The sequence below is a fragment of the Ceratotherium simum genome, chromosome 37 (assembly GCF_057802395.1).
Source record: "Ceratotherium simum simum isolate JZ-2026a chromosome 37, ASM5780239v1, whole genome shotgun sequence".
In the NCBI taxonomy this organism is placed as follows: Eukaryota; Metazoa; Chordata; class Mammalia; order Perissodactyla; family Rhinocerotidae; genus Ceratotherium; species Ceratotherium simum.
This window is the reverse complement of record NC_141936.1, coordinates 18171278-18194297: the sequence shown is the minus strand read 5'-3', so window position 1 is coordinate 18194297 and position 23020 is coordinate 18171278. Positions and strand designations below refer to the sequence as shown.

Genomic DNA, 23020 nt, shown 5'->3' with positions numbered 1-23020 from the left:
CTAAACAGAGAAAAATGGGCAACTGAGCAAAAAGATGCTTTTTGGCCTCCTCTGCAAGGCACTTTCCCACACTTTACATCATTTAATCCTGTAACTCTCTGAAGTAGTTATAATTATCACCTTTGACTTCATATTTGGAAACTTGTGCAGCACAACGAGATAAAATAATTTGACCAAAGCTATAAAATGAGATTTTAAACCCGTCTGCCTGACTCATAAGTCTGTGATCCTCCCTTCATTTCACGTCTGTAAAAACACACACATTGAGCTAGCATTTATTGAGTAACTATTACGTGCCAAGTATTATTTTAAATCTCTTGCATGGATTAATTCATACAATCCTCACAAAAACTCTACAAGGCAAATATTATTATTATTCCCATTTTATAGGTTAGGAAAATAAGGTACAGAGGGTTTGAATAACTTGCCCCAAGTTACAGCTTATAAGTGGTGAGTTCAAAAGTCAGGTCCTAGAGCCCACATTTTCAACCACTGATCTACAAAAAGCCTCTAGTGTCTCCCCTTCACTCACTGGTAAGAAAGTAGAGATTTGAAGGGTAAATGGCTTACTCTCCCACAGCATTGGCAGTATTAGTAGCAGAGCAAATCTTAGGTCTGCCATTCGATAGGTACAGGGCTATCCATGTATATTTTCGGTTGCCAGAAATCCAGAGGTAAATTAGATATGACCCCTGTTCATAGACAAAGCTTACAGCTTTTGCTGGTGAATCACTTCATATTAGGACTACCTAAAGAGCCTAATAGAGAATCATCCAAAACCTAAAAATTCAATTACAAAACAAAATAATAGTATTTGGAGTCAAGGGAGGGATAGGGGGCACAAGGCAATCTTCTGGAAGGTTAGCAATGTTCTATTCTTTGATCTGGTTGATGGTTACACAGGTGTTTACATTGTGACAATTCGTTGTCTACTTTTCTGTATGTGTATATATTTCAAAATAAAAATGTTAAAAAACAAATAAAACTGTTAAGTTCATTAAAGATGGAATATTAAAACTAACATTAGAAAGACCATTCACAATTTTTAATTAACCCTCTGGGTAAAGATCTAAAGGTGTTATGAAAGAGCTAAGTTTTTTCAAATTAGGGGTTTTATAACTATTTAATCATTATGCTTAATATCTGAGCCTTACAGCCATCGAAACTCTCTGTAGTAAAGAAAATGCATTACTTAAATGCCTGTTTAACTTCTCAAAATAACTACTATCTTGAATTAGCATTACTACACATATAGCCATACCATTAGTTGTAGAATTACGAGTGACAGTTCTACCTAAAACCAAGGCCCATGTCCCCCGGAATTAACTGGGAATGACTTACGGGGCACCCAAGTGTCTCTGATGCAGTTTAAGTGCGTCTTCTGTTTTGTCTGAGAACTGCTTGTTTTACTTTCTCTTTGCTTACTAAGAAATTTGTTGGCAGGTTCTGACAAGGATAGCCCAACACTTGCCAACAGAAACATGGCAGGATTCAGTGTCTATTTCCTGTTAAGTAAGAAGGCCCGTTTGAGGCAAACAGGAATGCAAGTCTTTCCACTGGAAGGCAATTTGTAAGAATTTCCCTGAGTAAGACAACTGTTTTAAGAGACGAGAACGGGGTAAAAGCTAGCAACAACAGAAAAATTAAACCAATTTTTTTTCTCTCTGAATGCCTCTAGTAAGATGCAGTTTCTGTGTGCCTCAGTATGTTGAAAATTATCTAGTATAAACTCTTAGCTGAAATTATATGTGTCTTGGTTATACAGGATGAAGAACCCTGGGTAGAGTGAGCCCCTCCAGAACCCACAATGCCCCTCAAAAGTAATCTGGAATATGGAGGATGGTATAAAGGAAGGATTCTCTTCAATTGAACAGGAATACAGCATAGAGAGCAGAAAAGGATTAGCTGCTGTGAACCAAGGCTTCGGTTCCTTTAGCTGTCAGCTCCACTGGAGAGCTTCAGGCATTCCAAATCTGGAAAATAAAAGCTGTGCTGTGAGATTCAGGTTCTTCTCTTTGTTGCTCAGACAGCTGCTAACCGTCCTGCTGTGTTAGGAACCAATGAGACAATGCTGTAACATTTAGCTTTCTGACATCTGAAGCATCTAGATCAGTCTCCAATTAAAGATGTATTAATCACACAGACTCTAAAAGCCAGGATGATAGATGCACCCAGTAAATCTCTGCTCTTGCTCGTTACTTTCCACACTCAGGTTTCTTCATTTATAGGCAGAAATGCTTAAAAGCCTCCTCCAGAAACTGACCAATAAGCAGACTTGTTCGTTACTTTATATATCAGATGCTTGACAATTTCCTACATCTGAAAAGCCTCTCAGAAAGAGGTAAGACATTGATCATTCTGCTAAAAGAGCCTGTCTGCTTCAATAAATAGATCCCCTGTGGCTGTTGTCATCTTGACTTTTTAAATGCGATAACTAATTCGAGAGGGTGGCTTTGCCATTTGTTATAGGGACATCCCAATCATCTATATAGTTAAAAAAAAATGCCATTAGATAAACCTAGGAAACTTCAGGAGACAAAATATACATAATACTACTAATAATCTCCTCTAAGACAAGCCAAATCACCCTCAGGTTATGGCCCGGAGTAAAAGTGAATAAATGGTAGCTTATTCTGGATTCCAATACCTGCAACAACAGAAAAGAGTATGCGTTGGATGAAGCCCCTTGAATTCTATGCTTTAAAATTTATGTTTCTTCCTTATTTATAGGGATGTCTTGTAGGTGGTAATTAATCGTATAATATAAAATGAAAAACTTCAACACAAGAGGCTCATGTACCCTCAGAAAAGTAGCATTAGCCATTCTGAGTTATTAGAAATCTTTTGAAATTAGATTCCTATTTTATATTGCTGAGGCTAACAGAATTCATGAGAGACAAGTACAATATTTGCAAGGTGCCAGGTTGGTGCCAGCTTGAGGCGCCGAATTCCTCGGCTTTCAGTGGAGCCTGAATACTGATATCATGAATAACTCCTTCCCCATCAGCGTCACACTGACGGCCCACTGTCTTTCAAGCTGAAAGACTAGGAAGTCAATTAATGTCACTTATGATGTGAACACCTGTCGACTAAGACTTGGACTGAGACCAGTTCCATTACCATAGCCACTCAATGGCTGCCAGATGGTCGGGCCTTGGACCCCTTATGATGTAGTCCAGATTCAAGGAGGTGACCTAAAGACAGAAAGGTCTAGAGTCCCATTAGTCATCTCCTGAGCCATCCAATTCCCCATGATATATACAGTTGGAACACGATACCTATTTTTCCTAATGGTCATTTAAAAAGATCACATGAGCTGCTCAAAAAAAAGTCATGGTGACCATAAATTGAGGATATAAGCTCCATAAATGGTAAGCATGCTCATCAACCACTGTCATTTCTATCTCTGAAACTACTTTTTAGTAACTCACCTTTCTTTCTCTTGTTGCATTTGGAAACACATAGGCAGAATAGAGAAAAAAACCGAAATGAAAAATATCTGACAAAGAATAAACTGGAGCATGAAATTATAGGCTACGGATTATCATCGACAGAGTGAGAAAGGCAGAGGAAACATTTCAATACAATTTTACTTGCAAATCTATGTGTTCTATGCTACTCAGAATTTTTCCAAGTCCAAATGTTGCTTGGCTTAAAGAATAATGGCTAAATGCTGAGAAGTGATGGCCATGGATGATAAAGTAGAATGTTACCAGTGGGAAAAAAAAGACAAAGAAGCCAGAAAAAGACCAATTGGGTGAAGTACTGAGCCTCTCCATGGTATTCTCAGTTTAGTTTCACTGCATGGAAGTCTTGGGAAAGTTCTGAACATAGGGTATCAAAATATTCGGAGGACAATAACCATAAACCATAGAATGTTGAGGAGCTGGTTTTTAGTACTACCTAAGGAAGCTTTAATTTTATGTATAGCCAGATCTTTCCCACCCAGTTTCTTGCTTGTTAGGTAGACAAGCACAAAGAAGTGACTGGCTAAGTGGAGGGAAGAGATGTAGAGACCTTTGGGTTCAATTACAACCAGCACATTTTGAAAAGGCGTCAACTACAAATGGTCACCACATGCTATGCTCTCAAAAAATGTGGCCACAAAATGATATTCTCGCAGCCTCATACTTGAAACTCTATCTCTTTGGCAATTCTCTTAAAAGCTATGATAGAGGTTAGGAAAAGGAGCACAATTTATGAGAAGGGATTTTAAGCTTGGGAATTTGCAACCATACAATTAATTTTTTTATTTTTTTATTTTGGGGTATCAGCCAGAAACTAAACTGTATGTGCCAGATAGTTTAAACTCTTACAGGCATTATAAGACCGAGGCTGAAACAACCGAGTTATTAAATTTTAAAATGTTATTAAGGCCAATAGATGTCTCCAACTGGATCTGTGCTTAAGAATTTAAGATGACTTTTGTAATCATAAAGAATAACAAAGAATGTATTAGGAAATGTTTTAGGACTTCATTTCTTTTCTTTTCTTTCCTTTTTTTAACTACGAGGTTCCCAGCATCTCACTGGGGCCTCTCTTTAACAGGACTTGCTGAAGTGTGAAATTCAGTATTACTGGCTCCACCCAGGAGTCAATCTGTAAATACCGGAAGGATCTCATTAGAAAAACATCACACCTAGAAATAGTTCCACAGCATGGTCTCTAAGAAAGGCATTGGAGCAGGGCTCAGCACACCATGGGCAGTGTTATGGAAGTTATTTCGTGTGTGTTCTGAAATAGGAAGGGAGGAAGAGGTGGAGAGAAAGAGAAGAAAGCCATCGTCGAAAGAAGATGTACAGTTGAGGTTATACCTTCAAAGAGTTAACAGTGAGGGCGAGAATTCTCATCCATCATTCTCCCCAAACAGTACACTTTTACATTATATAAAGATTCCTAAAAATATTGCCAGCCTCTTAGAGCCACACCTGAATTAGTTGACTGCTGGGCATTGGTGTCTACAATGAGGGCTGTGAACACAATTTATGCTTTTTAAATCCTATGACCACTGTTCCTGGTTAGAAGAAGACACTCTTAATTTGACAGGATGCAATTCTGCAATATTTGTGCTCCTCAATTTCAGTGGAAAACAAAGCAACAAGAACCCCTATTACACACTGTAACGACAACCCTACCCTATTTTAAATGGGGAGAAACGAGATGATGTTAGCTCCAAGAATTCCTAAGCCTCCAAAAGCATCCTTCTAGAAAATTTCCTAAAATCATGCTCTCCGAGAGTCCTATAGGACCAGGATCAGATCAGTGTGTTTCAACGCAAGCAAGGGCTCCACCAGCAACTCTTAGGATCATCTGCAATTTTCAGATAAAAAAAAAGTCCTTGATTATCTTGACGAGTGGAAGGAACACATGATTAACCTTTCAGCTAGCTGCATATTCAAAATCTTTGGCCTGTTTATTATATGTGTGCCCCTGGCTTTGATGAAAGAACATGGAGGGAGCTGTGCTCTCATCCACCTTCACACTTACTATGCTCAAAACACACACTTATTATGCCAAAAAAAAAAAAATAGGGTTGATTCAGGAGGCTGATTTACAGCTTGCAGTATGCTATCTAGACAATGCCAACTCTCCAGGGAGCCATTGTGAGTCTGCTCCCTTCAGTGTCTGTTCTAATGGATGAATCTTACACAGGCTTGTTACACACAGTGAACCTGTTGGTGGTAGGTCCTCATTTAGCACCCACTGAGAAGGTGAAGCTACATGTTTAAGTCTTGTTTGTGTGCACACTTTGCCAACAAAAGGCTCCTAGATAAGAATTTTTTTAATTATCTACCCCATAGCCTTCATCAAAGAGGCTTTTTTGCCAGTGAGGACCAAGCTGCTTGAGAAATTCATGTACATAGATTATCATTCGGAAGATGCTAGGCAAAAAGGAGTGGCCATCCTCCCTCTTCTTCTCTCTCCCCTCCCCTTCCAAGAGTCATAACAAAACAGAACGAATACTTCAAATCACTGTCATTCGACCCATAAGAGATTTTAGATGGATTATGTCTTAGAAAGTAGTCCTTGTGCTTTGTCATAACAAAAACCAAAAAATGGTTCAGGAGAGCCACAATAGAGTTCCTTTAGGGTGGGCTGACTGATTTCTCAGAATAGATGAAGAAGGGATTTAATGTAAGAGCTATGTGTCTATACGGGCAGCCATTTTGCTGACTGTGGAGCAAGATTCCCAGAGCACTCTGGGTAGCGACCTTCATGTGTGGGGTCAAATCATTAGTGACATTTCCCAATGAAAGCCACAGTGTTCACGAGGCAAGTGACCACACTGATGTCTGGCACCATCTCTCTTTTTCTGTTATGGCAGTGTTGGGGCAGTCTATGGAAGCTTTTTCCATTCTTCTGGCACGGAAGGAGGAAAAAGCAGGTGTGTGTGTATGTGTGTGCATGCATTGCGGGTGAAAGGTGGACACTGGGGAAGACATTAAATAAAAGAGATATTTTTAGTACTGATGGATAGAGCTAAGGCTTGCTTATCTTGATAGATTACAATGTAAAACCTAAAAAAACTCTCATAAATCTTTACCTGAAGACAACATACAGAGTGCTCTCTTATTGTATACCCACATGAAAACAGCACACGAACTCTGAGATTCAGAAAGGGCTCTCTCTGTATACTGGGGTGACATGGACAGGCCTTTTAATCAGTTCCTGTAGATTTAAGGTCTCTCAATGGAGGATTAGTTCTGCAACACAGCTCTTTGGTTTTCCCAGTGTTTAAAGGAAAAAACTCGTTAAAGATACCAGTAGGTGGTTAACGGAAGATTTTATAAAGTTTCTCTGGGTCTTTCTATTGATGCTCAATTGCAAACTGGACTCTAGCGTCTCTTCTGGCTCCTCTAAGGAGACGGTAATTAATTAAGCCAGTTGGAGTGACAACTAGACAATTTAGACACCCATCTAAAACCTTTGCTAGTCCTGCACTATTCATTTCTCATCTCAGCCAGACACTTATTTTTCAAATCTCTTGATGGCTTCTCCAGAGGTTCTAAAAGTTGGCAGTAGTGTTTGAAGTAACAAGCACAACAGTGAGCAGTGAGAACAGAATCAGAATTAGACTGTCCAGTGTTTAGCGTGAATGCTGGTGAATGGATTTCCCTTCTCACAAATGAACATGTGTGCATATTTATGTAGGAGTGAAGGGAGGGGAGTCAGGTAAAATAGTGTTCTCCATCCTGGGTGGATAAATAAAGCTTTCATTTTCTTAGAATGAAATATTCACATCTTAAAAAAAGAAAATGCCATCCAGCTTTTACTCATATGCAATAACTACCACTAGGCTCTATATTTTATTTGTCTATGCTGCTCAGTCAACCTTGAAGCCAGATAATTTAGTAGGTTCTTTTGGAAGGCTTTTAGTTTTTTCTCCTCACCAGGACTTGTGGCACCCATCCTGAATACAAATTCATAGACTCTGGTGCCATGCACAAGAGGCTGTACCATTGTATATCTACTGGTTTATTTTATTCTTAATTATGATCATAATTAATAAGTATGCTTAATAATTATAGGGATGGCAATTTTTCATAGAAATCAAATTATTTTCAGTATAAAGTTAGAATCAAGAGACTATTCTCCATTTTTTGAAAAGAAATTATACTACATGTTTTAAAATGTATATTTCCTAAGGATTATGAACTAAACCAGGAGCTCATGGCTGGATCAGAGCTGTTAATGAGAAAACCACAGCCTGGCTTCTCTGAAGCCCATTGTGTGCTTGTTCAGGCCTATAATGACTCAGGCACAGAAAGGACTCTCCAACCAGCCACCTCTCTAGAGGTCCTAATGATTACATACCAACAACTGAGGATGTGCAAATAACTTTTCAGCCAAATATCCCAATGGAATTGCTTTACAATTTGGTTGAAGGATTTTAAAATGTGCCTGTATAAAAATTTATAGATTCCACTAGTTTCATTATGTTTTTCCATTAAATTTCTTAGGAGTAAGAAAAAAATAACATGATTTACTCAAGATCAAAAGCAAAAAGAAAATCATCTTGGTGAGGGGACAATGGAAAAGAGCAGAGCATATAATTACTTAAAAAGAAAATTGCCACCAGCATCTAGGAACCATACAACAGTGCTAAGAGTGCATAATTTCAAGAGAACCAGAATACTGCCTTCTTAGGAAAGTCAAGCGTGGACCACATTATACATTTAAACCTAAGTGTCATGGGGAAAAGATTTGTGGTACAAGAAAGCAAAGCCATGTTGGAAATCTTAATTATTTTTATGAAATCTTGTTTACAAGGTCAAAACATTTAAAAAAGAAGATGTCTTGCCAAATATCAAAATTGTTTCCAATGTGAGATTAACCTAAGTGTTAATTTACCACATTCTTTGCTAGAACAGCTTCAAACAAATGACCCCAGCATTTCAACATCTTCTCAACCTCCTTTCTGACTAGTCCTCCTTCTTAATGTGGTTCTCCAGAGCAAGGATTGGCAAACTTTTTTTGTCAAGAGCACGATGGTTAGTATGTTTGCTGTGCAAGCCATTCACTCTGTTGAAGCTACTCAACTCTGCTGTTGTTCCCTGAAAGCCATCCTAGACAAAACGTTAACAAACGAGTGGGGCCCTTTTCCAATAAAACTGCTTTAGGGACACTGAAATTTGGATTTTATATAATTTCCAAATGTCACGAAATATTACTCTTTTTTTGATTACAGTCATGCGCCGCATAACGACATTTCAGTCAACGATGGACTGCATATATGACACTTGTCCCATAAGATGAGTACCCTATAGCTTAGGTGTGTAGTAGGCTATACCATCTAGGTTTGTGGAAGTACACTCTATGACGTTCGCACAACAACGAAATTGCCTAATGATGCGTTTTTCTGACTGTATCTCAGTCGTTAGGCGACGCGTGACTGTATTTTCAACTCTTTAGAAATGGAGAAGCCATTCTTGGTGGGTTGTACAACACCTAGTAGAGGATCAGGATTTGGCCCATGGGCCATAGCTTGCCAACCTTGCTCTAGGGCACTAACAGAAGCCAGATATTTGTGCCTCAAAAATATCAACAGAGCTTTTGTTTTCCCCCTTCCTTTGCAAGCTTACAGAAAAGCCTCAGTCCTGGTCACGTCTCATGTGAGTTTAGAATGTCATTACCATTCTGAAAATCAGTAGTGTGCTTTGTGCTTGTTAATTCCATCTTGAACCTCACTTCAGGTCCACTCTAGTGCTGTCCCTCATACCCAACTATGGGCCAGAACCACTCAGGTATGACCCTACACTTCAATGCCTTTCATATCAGGCCAAACTGGACTTCCTGATACCTCCCCTTGATTCCTGTTCCTTTCCACTCTTAGGCATAATGACGCAAAAGTCTGTTTACCTGACAACTACATTTATTTCAATCTAGTCAGGGGCAGAATTTTACACACTGAAGCTAAACAAGTTTGCGTGGGCCCTTTCCAAAGTTCTGTTCTTCATTTGATACTTGTAATTTTGTAAAGTTTTTTTTGAAATCACACAAAAATTGTCTAAGATTCACACTCCACAAAACCTGGCACCACCATGACTAGAGCAAATTACCTAACTCAATTGCTCAAAGATGTTTTCCTTTCTCCTACCATCTCCTTGAAGCTTTCCTCTTACTATCTAGAAGACAGGTAGCAATTATACCCAGTGGGGATGAGAAGTCCCACTGTTTCCCATTATCCCACTCAAATAACATAATATGTCTAATTAAAAGATGGCAGAGAAAGAGAGAATGGAAACTTACCAGTTGAGTAATAAAAGATAGTATGCCTCTTGCACTTAGTTATTTTCTTTTATCTACTCATTATTTTGGTTTTATTAACTTTATCACTATTTGACAAAGAGAGTTCACTGACTGTTTTTACTGTAAATAAATGTGTTAATCAATAAACCAGCATTAAATATCTACTATGTGCTGTGCAGTGGCATTACAATGAGGTGTCCCATCATTTCATTGTTGATGTGGTATTTTCTTGCAGTTTTCTTAATTGTCTACCCTAGAGAACAAGACCAGTCTAGCAAGCAGCACCAGTTCATCTGATGGCAAAGCAACTGGGATTCTTCACAAGAGGCCTCAGAGGGCCTTTTATGACTGCCTGTCCTCTGAGAAGAGTGCTCCGAGCATTATGTTCCCAGCATGGAGCAGTGGAACCAAGCAAAGACAGGTTGGTGATAGAACTCTTAGAAGATGAGCATTGCTGTGAAGTCACGAGAATTGTTTTTCAAACATATCGCTAGAGTAGAATTTGTCAATCTTGGCACTACGGACAGACATTTCGCACCAGATAATTCTTTGTTGTAGGGGACTGTCCCGAGCATTATAGGATGTTTGGCAGCACCCCAGCCTCTGCCCACTAGATACAACAGCACTTCCCCTCCTCCCAGTTGCAACAACCAAAAATGTCTCCAAACAAATGTCCAAGGAGGGGCATGGGACAATTATACTAGAGGGACAGCTAGTTCACTGTTTTGCCCTTCAAAGTGAATACCTTGGCAGGGTGGGGGTTGGAGAGGTGGAGAAGAGGCAGGATTCAGAAGCATTCTGATAATTCTGCTGAAGCATTTTTGGAATTTTTTTCCCTCTCTTGGAATTGCCTTTAGAGCCAGTTTTGGAACATCCTAGGGAAATAAGCCCTACTTCTTCATGCTCATATCTCATGGCTATATTCTTGGAATCATAGAATTTTAAAATTGGAGAGGATCTTCGAGATTAACTAGGTTCAAATAATTACGTGATCCGCCGAATATGTGAACTCCTCCAACTCAGTGTTAAAGATTATTTGTCACTAGGACACTATAGCTGTGCTAAAGAGAGATTAGCAGATGTATTTCTTTATAAAATGTATTTCTTTATAAACTATCTAGAACAGTATCACATGCAAAATAAAAATGTTATCATTCTCCTGGGTACAATCTGGGGTTAGCAGAGAATACCACCCATAGGGGTTCATGACGATTTAAAACAAAACAGCCTAGAGTATGGTCCAGCCTCATAGCTGGAAGACGGGGGTGGGAGGTTTGGGGGGTGCACAGTGAAAACTGGCTCAGTGATATTAAGATCTACTGCTGCCTGCCATCATTTTTACCAAAAACACAGCATTTTTACCAAAAGTGTTCACAGTTCTGTCGCTTGGCCAGGAAAACCTTGTTTCACTTCTACGGCATTTCTCTCACCTGTGACACATCCTGTATTCATTTGCCTGAGATGGTCCACTTAAGTCAAAGTGAACTGAAGGAAAGCCATCTAGTAAACAAACCACCGGGCAGCCTGCTTACTCATTTTTCATAAATATCAGAACCATCTCCTCCCAAACAAAAGACAGAATAGTCGCTAGAGGATGGAAGATGGAGGAGGGGAAATAGGAGTTTTCAAAGGAATCTCATTTTGTTCCTTTTGGATTGCAATGTAGTAAAGCAACTGCCGGAAAAAGTTCCATTTTCCTTGTCTGATGGTTTCCTATGGGGCGACTTCAGTTGGAGCTCCTCATCCACCCCCTCCTTCCACCTCTCCTTCACTGCTCTTGGCATAGTGGTGGGGGTGAAATCTCACGCAGAGAATTCGGGAGAAGTACTGTGTCCTCGGCTCAACTCTCTCTGCTGTCTCGTACCTGCCTACCTGCACAGAGCATCCATCTGGGAAACCTTAGCAGGGCATGCATTACCCTCGTGGGGAGCCTGCAGGCAGCCAGCTGAGCTATGCTGTCTCTGGGTGACACTGTGCAAGTGTCACTAGAACCAGCCCTTCTGGCCACACATATAAAGCTCACATCCTTCCATCAGCTGATCAGCAATAAAGCTGACATCCCAATTTCCCTTTGTCTTATCTTCTGTGTCAATTAAACTCAGGAGGAGAGGAAAAGGGTGTTATTAGCCCCTTAAGACACCAAGGGTAAGATCTGGGTTAAAATGGTTTAAATAACCACGTGAGAACACCTGCCCATTAACATCACATTCCACAACTAAATAATCAAAGCCCAGTTAAACTTACACCTCCATGCCCAGATACTCAAAGAGTCTGGTCTCACAGATGGGGAGAATGCCAAACTGAATACACACAGGAATGCTATTAATTACCTAATAATTTTAGAAGAAAGCAACTTTCTCCTTTCAAGACCAGGGCTCTCCCTGGTTTCAAGTCCTGGCTCTGACATTAGCTTGGGTGAGTCATTTCACTTTCCTAGAGGTATTCAACCATGAAAGTCTCAGAGGTTTTCTAGGAGGTTTTTTTTTTTTTTTTTTTTTTTTGGTGAGGAAGAGTAGCCCTGAGCTAATATCCGTGCCCATCTTCCTCTACTTTATATGTGGGACACCTGCCACAGCGTGGCTTGATAAGCGGTGCATAGGTCCATGCCCGGGATCCAAACCCACGAACCCTGGGTCACCAAAGCGGAGTGTGCAAACTTAACCACTATGCCACCAGGCCGACCCCTGTGTTTGTTTGCTTTTAAATATGTTACTGATGAAAGAAAGAACCCCGTGAAAACAAAGCAAAAAGGGAGAGCCACAAAACTTTGTGGCCTCCAGGTGGTAAACGCTAACATTCATTCATTCTGTGTATTCCTTACAGAGGGAGACATCATGGCCTACAGAGGTCCCTTAGGAATTTAATTTAATGAAATGATAGGAATGGCTGCAATTAGGATATAATTGTGTATATGTAAATATGCCTAGGGGAGCTTTGATGCAGTTTATGGTTGTTACATTCACCCAGAATTTTGGCCTACATTATTAATTTGCACTGCTATGAAGAAAAGGTTTGTTAATCAAAGATAAACTACCCCGATGATTTTGAATTAGTGAGCTCCAAATTATGGTAGGATGATGAGGCTGTGCTGTGCACACACACAACTCCGCTAAGCAAAAGCTTTCGGGCTGGCCACATAGGAGGTCTCCTTATTGAAAGATTTATTTTTAATTTGAACGGTTTCTCAGCATTACCCTTCATGAAAATTAAAAGAAGGAGATAGAATTTTGTCCCATTCAGCAAACCTCCTGGCCGGACTGCCCACCACAGCAGAGAAAAACCACACTGTGTCAGAAGAATTCCCTGTCCACGTTTCTCCTAGATCTGAAAGAATTATACCTCCATTTGTAATAAAACTTTGACCTTTCTTCCTCCATCTCGCGTAGTGTTTTTGCACATTTTCTTCCTTCGGAGGACTGTTAGCCTGTCTTCTTTGCACTTTTTGCACCTTCTGGCTTGGTAGGGGTTGACATAATCCCTTGGCTTGAATCCTTAAGTATATAGAGAGTCATAGAAATCTCCCCACAAAATCTGTGGGAGCCAAGCCTGTCCTCAGCACGTCTCCCAGAGGCTCTTCTCTGCCAAAGAGAACAACTCCACCTTGTACAGCCAAGGCCTCAAAAGGTCTATTCCCAGTTTTAATTGAGTTAAGAACACAAAATAGTGATGTATTTGAGGATAGCTGAGAAGGTACACAGAGGCTGAACATAAGAATATTGACTGGATCATAAACTAGATTCTCCAGGGAGTACAGAGCTTGCTCTTGTTGGCTGATTTTAACTCAGAGACACCAGTGGCACTAATATGTCTCCCAAGGTCTTTGCGCAATATTTTCATTGCATTCTTCCAAAAGAGAACTAATAAAAAGCTGGCAATCAGACAGTACTTGTGACGCTTTCAAAATCTCCTAAATCATACTAGTCTTTGTAGAAAAATAAAACTGATTACCCCTAACAGGGTCCACAACTTAAAAGTGCAGAAATAAAAGAGAAAAGCATAACCAGATGATCTGTTCACACCACATATTTTCTTTGTGTGTGTGTGTGAGGAAGATCAGCCCTGAGCTAATATCCATGCTAATCCTCCTCTTTTTGCTGAGGAAGACCGGCTCTGAGCTAACATCTATTGCCAATCCCCCTCCTTTTTTTCCCCCAAAGCCCCAGTAGATAGTTGTATGTCATAGTTGCACATCCTTCTAGTTGCTGTATGTGGGACGCGGCCCCAGCATGGCCGGAGAAGCGGTGCGTCGGTGCACGCCCGGGATCCGAACCCGGGCCGCCAGTAGCGGAGTGCGTGCACTCAACCGCTAAAGCACGGGGCTGGCCCCTCACCACATATTTTAAAAGACTGGTCATATTTGTACAACTGAAGCTACCTTCTGGTAGGATCTGCCATTCTAGCTCCAGTTCAAAAATCTTCCCCAAGTCTTAACTTTTTATTTATTCTAGAGAGTTCAGAGGAAAGTGGAAAAATAATAGCTTTAGATTGGGACACTGGACTACTTCTCACGAAGGATCAATTAGTACGGATATATTTTACTTAACTACTGAGTGCACTTACTGAAACACTCATTTAAGAGAAAACAGCAGTAAGAGGTTAGATAGGATTGTTGGCAATTTATAATCCTTTTCCGGTGAAGTTTGTTGTTCTTAAAAGCCTCACTAAAGGATAAACCACAGTCCTTTTTTCCTGCTCCCCTTTAACTCTCCAGAAATAAATAACAGGGAGCTGGCAATGTGAAACGTGGCAGAAATCCAGATGGAAAATTTGCACGAGAAAGTGTGGAAATTTTTTCAGAGGAGGAACAGGAATGATTGGGGCAGGAGCTGGAGGCTAGAAATCTAGATTCTAATTCGCACTTTAAAATATTTGATATTCAAGATTTTGTGACAATTCTGCAATGAACTCCCCAGAAACACTTGATGAACAGAACATGTTTTCTAGTCATCCAAATTAGAAGAGGAAAGGGACGCATGAAATAGGGTAAATTAACTCTCCTCCCCCATATGGCAATTGTGGATTCAATTATGAAAGTGGCTGCAAAGGTAGTGTGTGTTTTAGGGAAAATTTTGTCAGCCGCAAAGATAAACCTGCTCATGTAAACCATTCATTCTTCACAGATTTACGTGATGATTCTAGTATAGATCTGTGTCAATTATTTTTAAAATTTTAAAAGACAAAACAAGATCAAAACTATAGCTGCTAATGCTCTTGTTGGAAAGTACAGTAAATACCCATATAGCACTCTGTGTTGGTAAAAATCAATTTTATAATCCTAAATGATCTGTAAATGGTCTAATGTCAAACCACGGATTTTATGATTAACATGGCCAATATAAATACCTTGCAAGAGAAGTCCAGCATGGAGTGACTCAGCTTAGTAGACCATTATCTTGTCTCAATCAGACACTGTCTTAGTCTTCATTTTTATCTCCACCACCTAGCATAGGGCATACTATGCAGTTGATGCCCAAAAAAATGTTTGCTGAATGAATAAACATCCTTCTAAATAATTTTTGTATTATAACGCAGCTCACAGGTTAATTAGATCCATATGATTCTACTTCAGTTGTGGAACTTTAATATCATTCATGGATATCAACATAAGCCCTTTCTCGATATACATTTAGATCATACAATTAATGGATCCAATTCCTACCTGCTTGGTTGGTCGTCACGGTGACAGACACTGATTGGTCCGGGCTAGGGTTATACTTGGACACTCCATTCACCGCCCAGATTTCAAATGTGTAATTGGTGTGAGCCAGAAGGTCAGTGATGGAGACTTTGGTGGTCTTCAGGCCATTCTGCTGTGGGGTGTAGTGGACTCCACTTCCGCAGGGTCGGCATTTGCTGGAGTCGCCAGCTCCGCATTTCTTGCATACCACATTGTAGGATATGTCTTGGCGGCCACCTGTGTTCTGAGGACTGCTCCACTCCAAGTTCACGGAAGTCTCATTGACATTTGAAATCAGGTTGAGGGGAGCAGACGGTGGGCCTAGAGAAAGAAAAAAACATAACATCACACCAAGAACTAAAACCATCCTTTTGCAGCTATAGGAAGTAAGGTGGGCCCATTTGGCAAAGAAAGCAAAAAGCAAATCAAGCCAACAAAAAGATCTTTTAAAAGAACAATATGATAAAAGGCTGTACATGTGAGTGTCATTCTCATTCCTAGGCTAAAAAAATGGAGCATCACTCTGAGATGTGAAACAACTCTAGATCAAATGGGCTCCAAGCCCAGGCTCTCTCTCTGAAGTGGCAGGAGAATATCATAACTTACCTAGTCTTAATCTTATCATCTGAAAAATGGGTATACGAATGTGATTCTAGTTCCCAGGGCTGTTGTGGGACTCTGGTAAATTAATGGTTATATACCACTTTTGAAGATAAATGATGATTCCTAAGTGCAGTGTGTCATCAATATGGAATAAAATTAACTGAATTGTATAGATACGCCTCTTCAGTTCAACATGGTAGTTGAGGGTTACGCTGTTTATGGCTAATTAGTAGGAACTGGTTTAACCGGTTTGCAAACATGTCGAAAGCACAGTTGTTGAGAGATTTTAACCCAAGGCAGGATTGTACAAAGGCTTCCAGAATCCCAGGCCCCATATCCTGCCCTTCAACTGATCGGGGCTGCACCAGGTCCTTTTAAGCATACTCATTCCCACTGACATTAACGAGTTTCTGAAACATGAAGGGTGGCGGTGGCTGTTTTGAAACAGAACAACTGATCACAAACAACATAGTGGTTGGTTTAAAAATAATAATAACAAATAAGACTACAGAACCATAATGAACCCTCTTGCTTCTTTCCGTAGATTCCTCTTTATATGCCAAGAAGTTGTGAAACAAACTTCCTTCGAGGAGAAGAATCAAGGTGGGAGAAGAGAGAGAGAATTTTCCCGGTCTGAGCTGGTTCCAAAGGTTTAAAAGATGCCTGTCACACTCTAACGAAAAATATTTACTCAATGCAACAGTTGGAAGGCTCTTTCTTTTCCTTCCTCTTTCTCATTTTAGTCTTCCAAGAAAAGAGTCAAAGAAGATTTTAATGAAAATTTGAGGTTTCTTGCTCACTGTATCTATTCTACTTCCAATTTATTTGTAATAACAGCTTTGAGGGAAATTTGTTCATGTTCTTCAGGAAAAGGAAGTTAACTAGAGGCTTGCTCCAACTTGGGAGAAGCTTTATCTAGTCAATCATAATGGAATGTACTGTTCCAAAGTAGCCACTGAGAGAGAATTAGAAGAGATAACCTAAGAATGTGTAGTCATATTCAATATTTATGACTTAGTCATGCTGATGAATGGTAAAGGATTTTGGTAAATTTTGAATAAGGGTAATTCACTCTCCTTTTCTTTTTATACAGCTTCATGGAAGACTTTATTTTAACAAGGTAAGCAGGTCCTTCCAATCTCCCCTGGAGATGAATTACTAACACCCTCTCTTAGTGTGAAGACCTGCTCCCCATCCTGTGAACCTTAAAGGAAAAACAGTGCCGTAAAATCTGTGTTAAAGGTAAGGTTACCCCACAAGAAGACCTCAGAAAGAAAGTACAAATTTCTTCCTTGTTTAGATTTCATATTTGTACTTATGGTCCTTAACACAGTGACTAGAAAATAATAGGGTCAAATAAATGATTTTTGAATAAACGAATAGAACTATTTAAAATCACAGACTCCTAGAGCCAGAGAGGATGTTAAAGATCATTTGGTCAAATGGCCTCATCTTAAAGATGAGAAAATTGAGATCCAGAAAGTGGATCTAGTAATAGCGAAATTTCGTGCAATCTAGTGACAGAATTTTAAATCCATAAGTACTTACTCCCACACTAGGGTTATTTCCACTCCACTACGTGGCCCCCATTAAAAGTATAATAACAACAAAATCAGTAGTTTCAATCAAAGGTTGAGAGATAAAGGTAGGAAGAGAGAGTGTCTATCTTCAATCCTGTTCAAATTCCACAGATACTCGCCACCATGGTGAAATCTACTATTAGTGTACAGCTGAGGCTGACCATAGCTTGGTTTATAAAATGGGTCAGCCACCAGTTCTTATCTTGCTGTGACTTCCAGGGTTAAATAAGAGTAACTCTTAAATCCATTAACCTCCTTGCCAACTCTCCTGGTCCTCTTTCACATGGGAAAATGTGACACAATGAATCAAGCGCTACAGAAGCAAAAAGTCAGTAATTAGTATGTGGGACAGGGCATGGCAGTGTCTAAACAGAGAAGAAATGGAGCAGAAAACTAAATGGTCACAGGACTCAGAGATATAACACTGCCACGTGAAAAAAAAATACAAAGATGCTTTAGGATTTCAAAATGGAGGGCTGGCCTGGAAACAAGTGGTCCCCGGAACAGCCTTCTTCCTTTGGGCAGTGAGACTTAAAGAGGACTCAGGCAGAGGCTCAAGGGAAGACAGAGAACTAGGCAAGTTTAAGTTGCTGTCTCCTTCAATAGTTTTCCTGAATTGCGCTGCATATGTTTTATGTTATGCTGCCATAGGGAGTGATGGTTGTATGGGGCAGAGTAGCAGCTTAGAAACTGGACTACGACAGAGTATTGAGGGAGGGAAGAAAATATAGAAATATCCACCCAGTATGATTATAATGTTGACATGCATAGGCCTGGGAAAGAACCCACATTTTACAAATTAAAATCATAATAGTGGTTGTATTGTGTTTGTGGGATTGTGGTTTTGCTTTTTTTTTTTTAACTCCTGCCAATTAAAAAAGGATGAATATATCAAAGTATGTTTTCATTTTGTAGGAAGGGGCCATCTCTTCCTCAGAAGAGAAAGTATTTTCTTCTTAAGACAATGAGAAAAAAGTATGGACTTTAATACAGCCAAAAGTCAATTTGGGCCCAACAGTCATACTTAACAGCAGTAATTAAAACAATTACCTGTAGAAAGGCCAAAAAGAAAACAGGATTCTGAGTAACATGAGCTTTCTCAATAAGTACAAGGCATCCAAAAGGAAAAAAAAAACTTAACTCTTTATCTTCCCTTCTATTTAAGTAAGTATCATATCTGGATATTTAGGAACAATTAAATTTCTGACAAGTGACTGCCTTGCTCATCAGAAATACATCCACCCTGCAAATAAGCCTTCAATTACAAATATGAGATTTATAACAAAGAGGGATAATGGCACACTTTGTTTTAGTTTTCTAGTCTCCATATTGACATTGTATCTCCTGGGCATACACCAGCGTCTGGTAGCTTGCAGATCATTGCAAATGGCAGGATTTTACGCTCCCCAAAACTACCTGCTCCTAGCCTGAATACAGGACTGGCAGCAATCCTGTTTGTGGTATGGCCACATGTCAAGTCTTTATTTCCATTTTATACTTTGTTTGGAACATGTAATAGGGTCTTGCTCATCAGACACACATTGCATATCTGTTTCTACCACCAGTCTATGTTCTCCTCAAGAGAAGAACTGATGTCTTCATGATTTTCCAGCGTCTACCATGATTTCTAGTCCAAAGCAAGCTCAATAAATGTTTGATGAGTCAATGAATGAGTGAGTGACTGTATGGAAAACTAGCAAAGTCCTCTAACGCATCTTATACTCACCTACCTACAATGTTATTTTAAGTGTGTGAATTAATACAGTCTTCTCTGATCTAAAGCTGTACTAGCCAGCTTTTCATAGACAAATTCATTAGCATTAAGCTCTGTAGAGGAGTATCTCAATGTAACTAGTTTAATTCAAATTCCTCCTTTCTAGAGTTTAAAAATACTTTGGAAAAAAGTAAGGAGGGCTATATATCAAATCATTGGGAGGGATGGTGGACTCATTCAATTATTCAACAAATATTTACTGAGTGTCCAGTATATTTCACCTGCTCTCCAAGAGGTGGGGATAGAGGAGAGAGGAAAAAATGTTCTGATTCATTTTGATACTTTCCAGGATAGTTGAAGGAAGGGGCAGGGACTCAAAGGGGAAAGGAAGAGAGTAGAGGAAGCTAAATATGGATTATGTGAGCACTGGAAGAACGTAAGAGAAAGCACTGCCCTCTTTTGTTTTCATCTCTGTAACCAGCCAGTATGGCTGGGAATTCAAAATGTGGGCTCTAGCAATTACAGTTTAGTTAATTTGGGATTGGTTGTTATGACTTTCATTTCTCCATCTTGATTTCAGGAGATGATTTATTCAGGCATGAAGCTATGGAAAACTTGATCTCTGAAGAAAGTTAATTTTAACATTTTCAAAGGTAGCTTGGCATTTTCCTTATTAGCCTGTATAGAACCACTGTTTTCCTTTAAATTTTATTTTTATCAACAAAATCAAGACATTTTTAAATGCAAATCAATCAAATACTGAAGTATATTTAAGGGAAAAATAAATGTCCTTTCTTTACATTTTTGGTTTTATTTGTAAAACCCACTTGGAATTCACATATAAGCTTAAGATTCTCTCTCTGCATCCAAGAATGGGGCTAGCTTGTTAAACTATTTTAAAGTTCTCATGTTTATAATGCCCTTCACCTTTTTAGTATAAATTTCATGGCACAGATCATCAGTGTAGTACTAGAACCAAAAGTCAAATGCAGTAATCCTTAACTTTTGAATCCTTTAGAACACTGTTCAACAAACTTTCTCTGTAAAGGGCCAGATAGATAGTCAATATTTTAGGCTTTATGGGCCAATGGTCTTTGTAGCAACTACTCAACTCTGCATTGTACCTCGTAAGCAGCCATAGACAATATCTAAACAAATGGGTGTGAATGTGTTCCAGGAAAATTTTATCTGCAAATACAGGGGGCAGTTGAATTTGGCCTTCGGGGCATAGTTCCCAACTTTTACTATAGAGAATTTGGTGGGAGTAATGCACCCTCTTCCCAGAAGATGCTCATGGGAATCCTCATAATTTTGCACATAATTCTTGAGACTTCAAGCACATCCTGAACCTATCCAGGGAGCTGAGTCCAAGAACCCATGATCTACACATTTATACAGCCCAGGTAACAACTCTGGCTTCTCAAGCCCAAGTTACACCTACCTTTATTGACTAAGGAAGGAATAAAATATGTAAAATATTGTGGTCTATCTCTTGAGTTTCTCAAGAGCTGCATTTCTTGCCACTGTGGATAAATTTAATGAGCATCCATTCATTTCACTGGTGTGAAATACTTTCTGTATCACACAGCAGGTCCTGGTGAAAGGTGCTACAATGGATAATTATTATTTTCGAGGGGGATGTCAACTTACATTTAGTTGACAAGAGTTTGACAGCATGAAGTCCCAAAGAAACTATAGCCAAATTATAGCAGAAGCAAAGGACTATAACATCATATCATAAAATATCATATCCTATCATGTTATATCATAAAAGGAATCTTGATCTTCCCTAACTGATAATGTGCTCTCCTCTGGGAAAAGACAAGCGTCCAGAAATGAACCGTACATTATCTAGAGAAATTAAGTGAAGGTGACATTTAAGAAGGGCAATATTCCAAGCATTAAAGAAAATTCCCGTAATTCCACAAATCTTAATTCTTCCCTCCCACGTATGAGCTTAAAGTAGAATACCTGAGTAGTTTAGAGAACACACTTACTGGCTTATGTCAGGACTTAAAGTAGCCCCATTTAGGACAACTTGATGTTTACATATGCACATGAAATCTCTATGAGCCTTCATAAGGTCATTCAAAAAGGATCAGCTGACACTGAAGCTAAAGTCATATATGCCTCCAATATGAAGGAGGAGTTTGGTATGAACCGTTTCTTGGAAAGTCTAGGTCAGAATAACAGCACCCTCTGTACCCGACCCTACCCCCAGAAGTCAGGTGAAATGTACTTCTTTATTCTCATAGGAAGCAACTGGAACTTTAGCAAAAGATAGAACCCTGCTATGATAATTGCATTTAGAAGTAGGTTCTGCCAACAGGTTTAAATCCATATGGACACACGGTGTAACGTGCCATATAAACCTCAAATTTCTATTTCTTATAACAACTGGAATTAAAGTGCTAACAGACTCCAGGACCAAGAGGAAAAAATAAGTCAAGTTTAAAAGTCACATTGTTAGCAAAACTTTAAACATGCAACTCAAGTACCTGAGACTTGGTAGCTCTGCCTGGAATTCTCTCACCTGGCTGTTTTAATAACTGCTTTCTTACCCCCCTGGTCTCAGCTCATATCTCACCTACTCATTCCTGACTATTCTATGCAAAATGAAATCTTCCTCTCTCCTCCATTTTACACTATCACATCAACTTTTGTTTTTCCCTTCTTGTGAGAATTTTAAATTATCTTGTTTATTATTTATATTCCCAGTAGGACAAGAACAGGAATCTTTTCTCTTCTCTGGTATATGAGAGTACCCCCAGCCCTTAGAATGATGCCAAACATATAGTAGATGTTTACTAAGCATCTGCCGAATAAATAAATGAATGAGTGAATAATGATTCCTTAGCCCAGTCCAGCTCACTCCTCAGAAGCATCCCTGCCATAGCACTTATGTATACCGCAAAAGCTGATTAAAAAAAAAAAAAAAAGATAATCACAGGCTAAAAGGTTGAAAAAAATTCTGTCTGCAACCAACGCTAGAAGATAGTGGATAGGAAACCAAAAAGGCTGGGCTCATGTATACAGTGGTTTCCAAAGCTATCAGATACTTTTAATACTTAACTGATTTTTAATCATCACTTCAAAATCCAATGCCTGAGCCATGAAATTAATTCTGGATGTGGAAAGAAACATTCCCCAAGGGCACTGACAGAAACGTAATTCTTAAATCATCAATTTCTTTAAGCGCGACTGTCGCCCACTAAAATGCCCAGGCAACCAGTACAAGACATATCTTCCGAGGAAGAGGCACCTTGGGTCACGAGTTCTATTTCACAGTGCTTCATTAATCATCTACAACTTTTGGGCTGTCAATAATACTTCAGTGCCTTAGCTGTAAAACCCTCCAACCCTTCAGATAAGCCTTTGTTAATCTCTCTCCAGCTGAAAGACAGGTTATAAGGCAGAGTAAACAGTTAGCGTGTGTAAATTTTGACTAGGAAATAAAGCTCATGCTTTCCCCCTGACAGTTGTATATGCTGCCACCACTAATTGCTTTCTCTCAGCCCTTGCTGCTGTGGGTTAGTTTACATAAAGACTGCTGTTCAGGGACACCTCTTCCGAGATATATGAACAGCGCGTAACTTTTTATCTCAGCAGCTTATGTGTTTTAACAATGAATAGAGCCAAAGCAGAACTGCTCATTATTAAAAAACACAACCATTTGATGCATGAATCACTTCTTGC

At 39.4% G+C, this 23020-nt stretch overlaps 1 protein-coding gene across 2 annotated transcripts in view; it reads right to left on the bottom strand.

Annotated features, from left to right (window-relative positions):
* Window positions 1–23020, bottom strand: part of EPHA4 (EPH receptor A4) — a 139611-nt gene that overhangs the window by 43024 nt on the left and 73567 nt on the right. For both annotated transcript variants that reach the window (XM_004427613.3, XM_004427614.3), the window contains exon 5: window positions 15410–15748. In XM_004427613.3, coding sequence (XP_004427670.2) covers window positions 15410–15748 — 339 coding nt within the window. The remainder of the gene's footprint in view (window positions 1–15409; window positions 15749–23020) is intronic.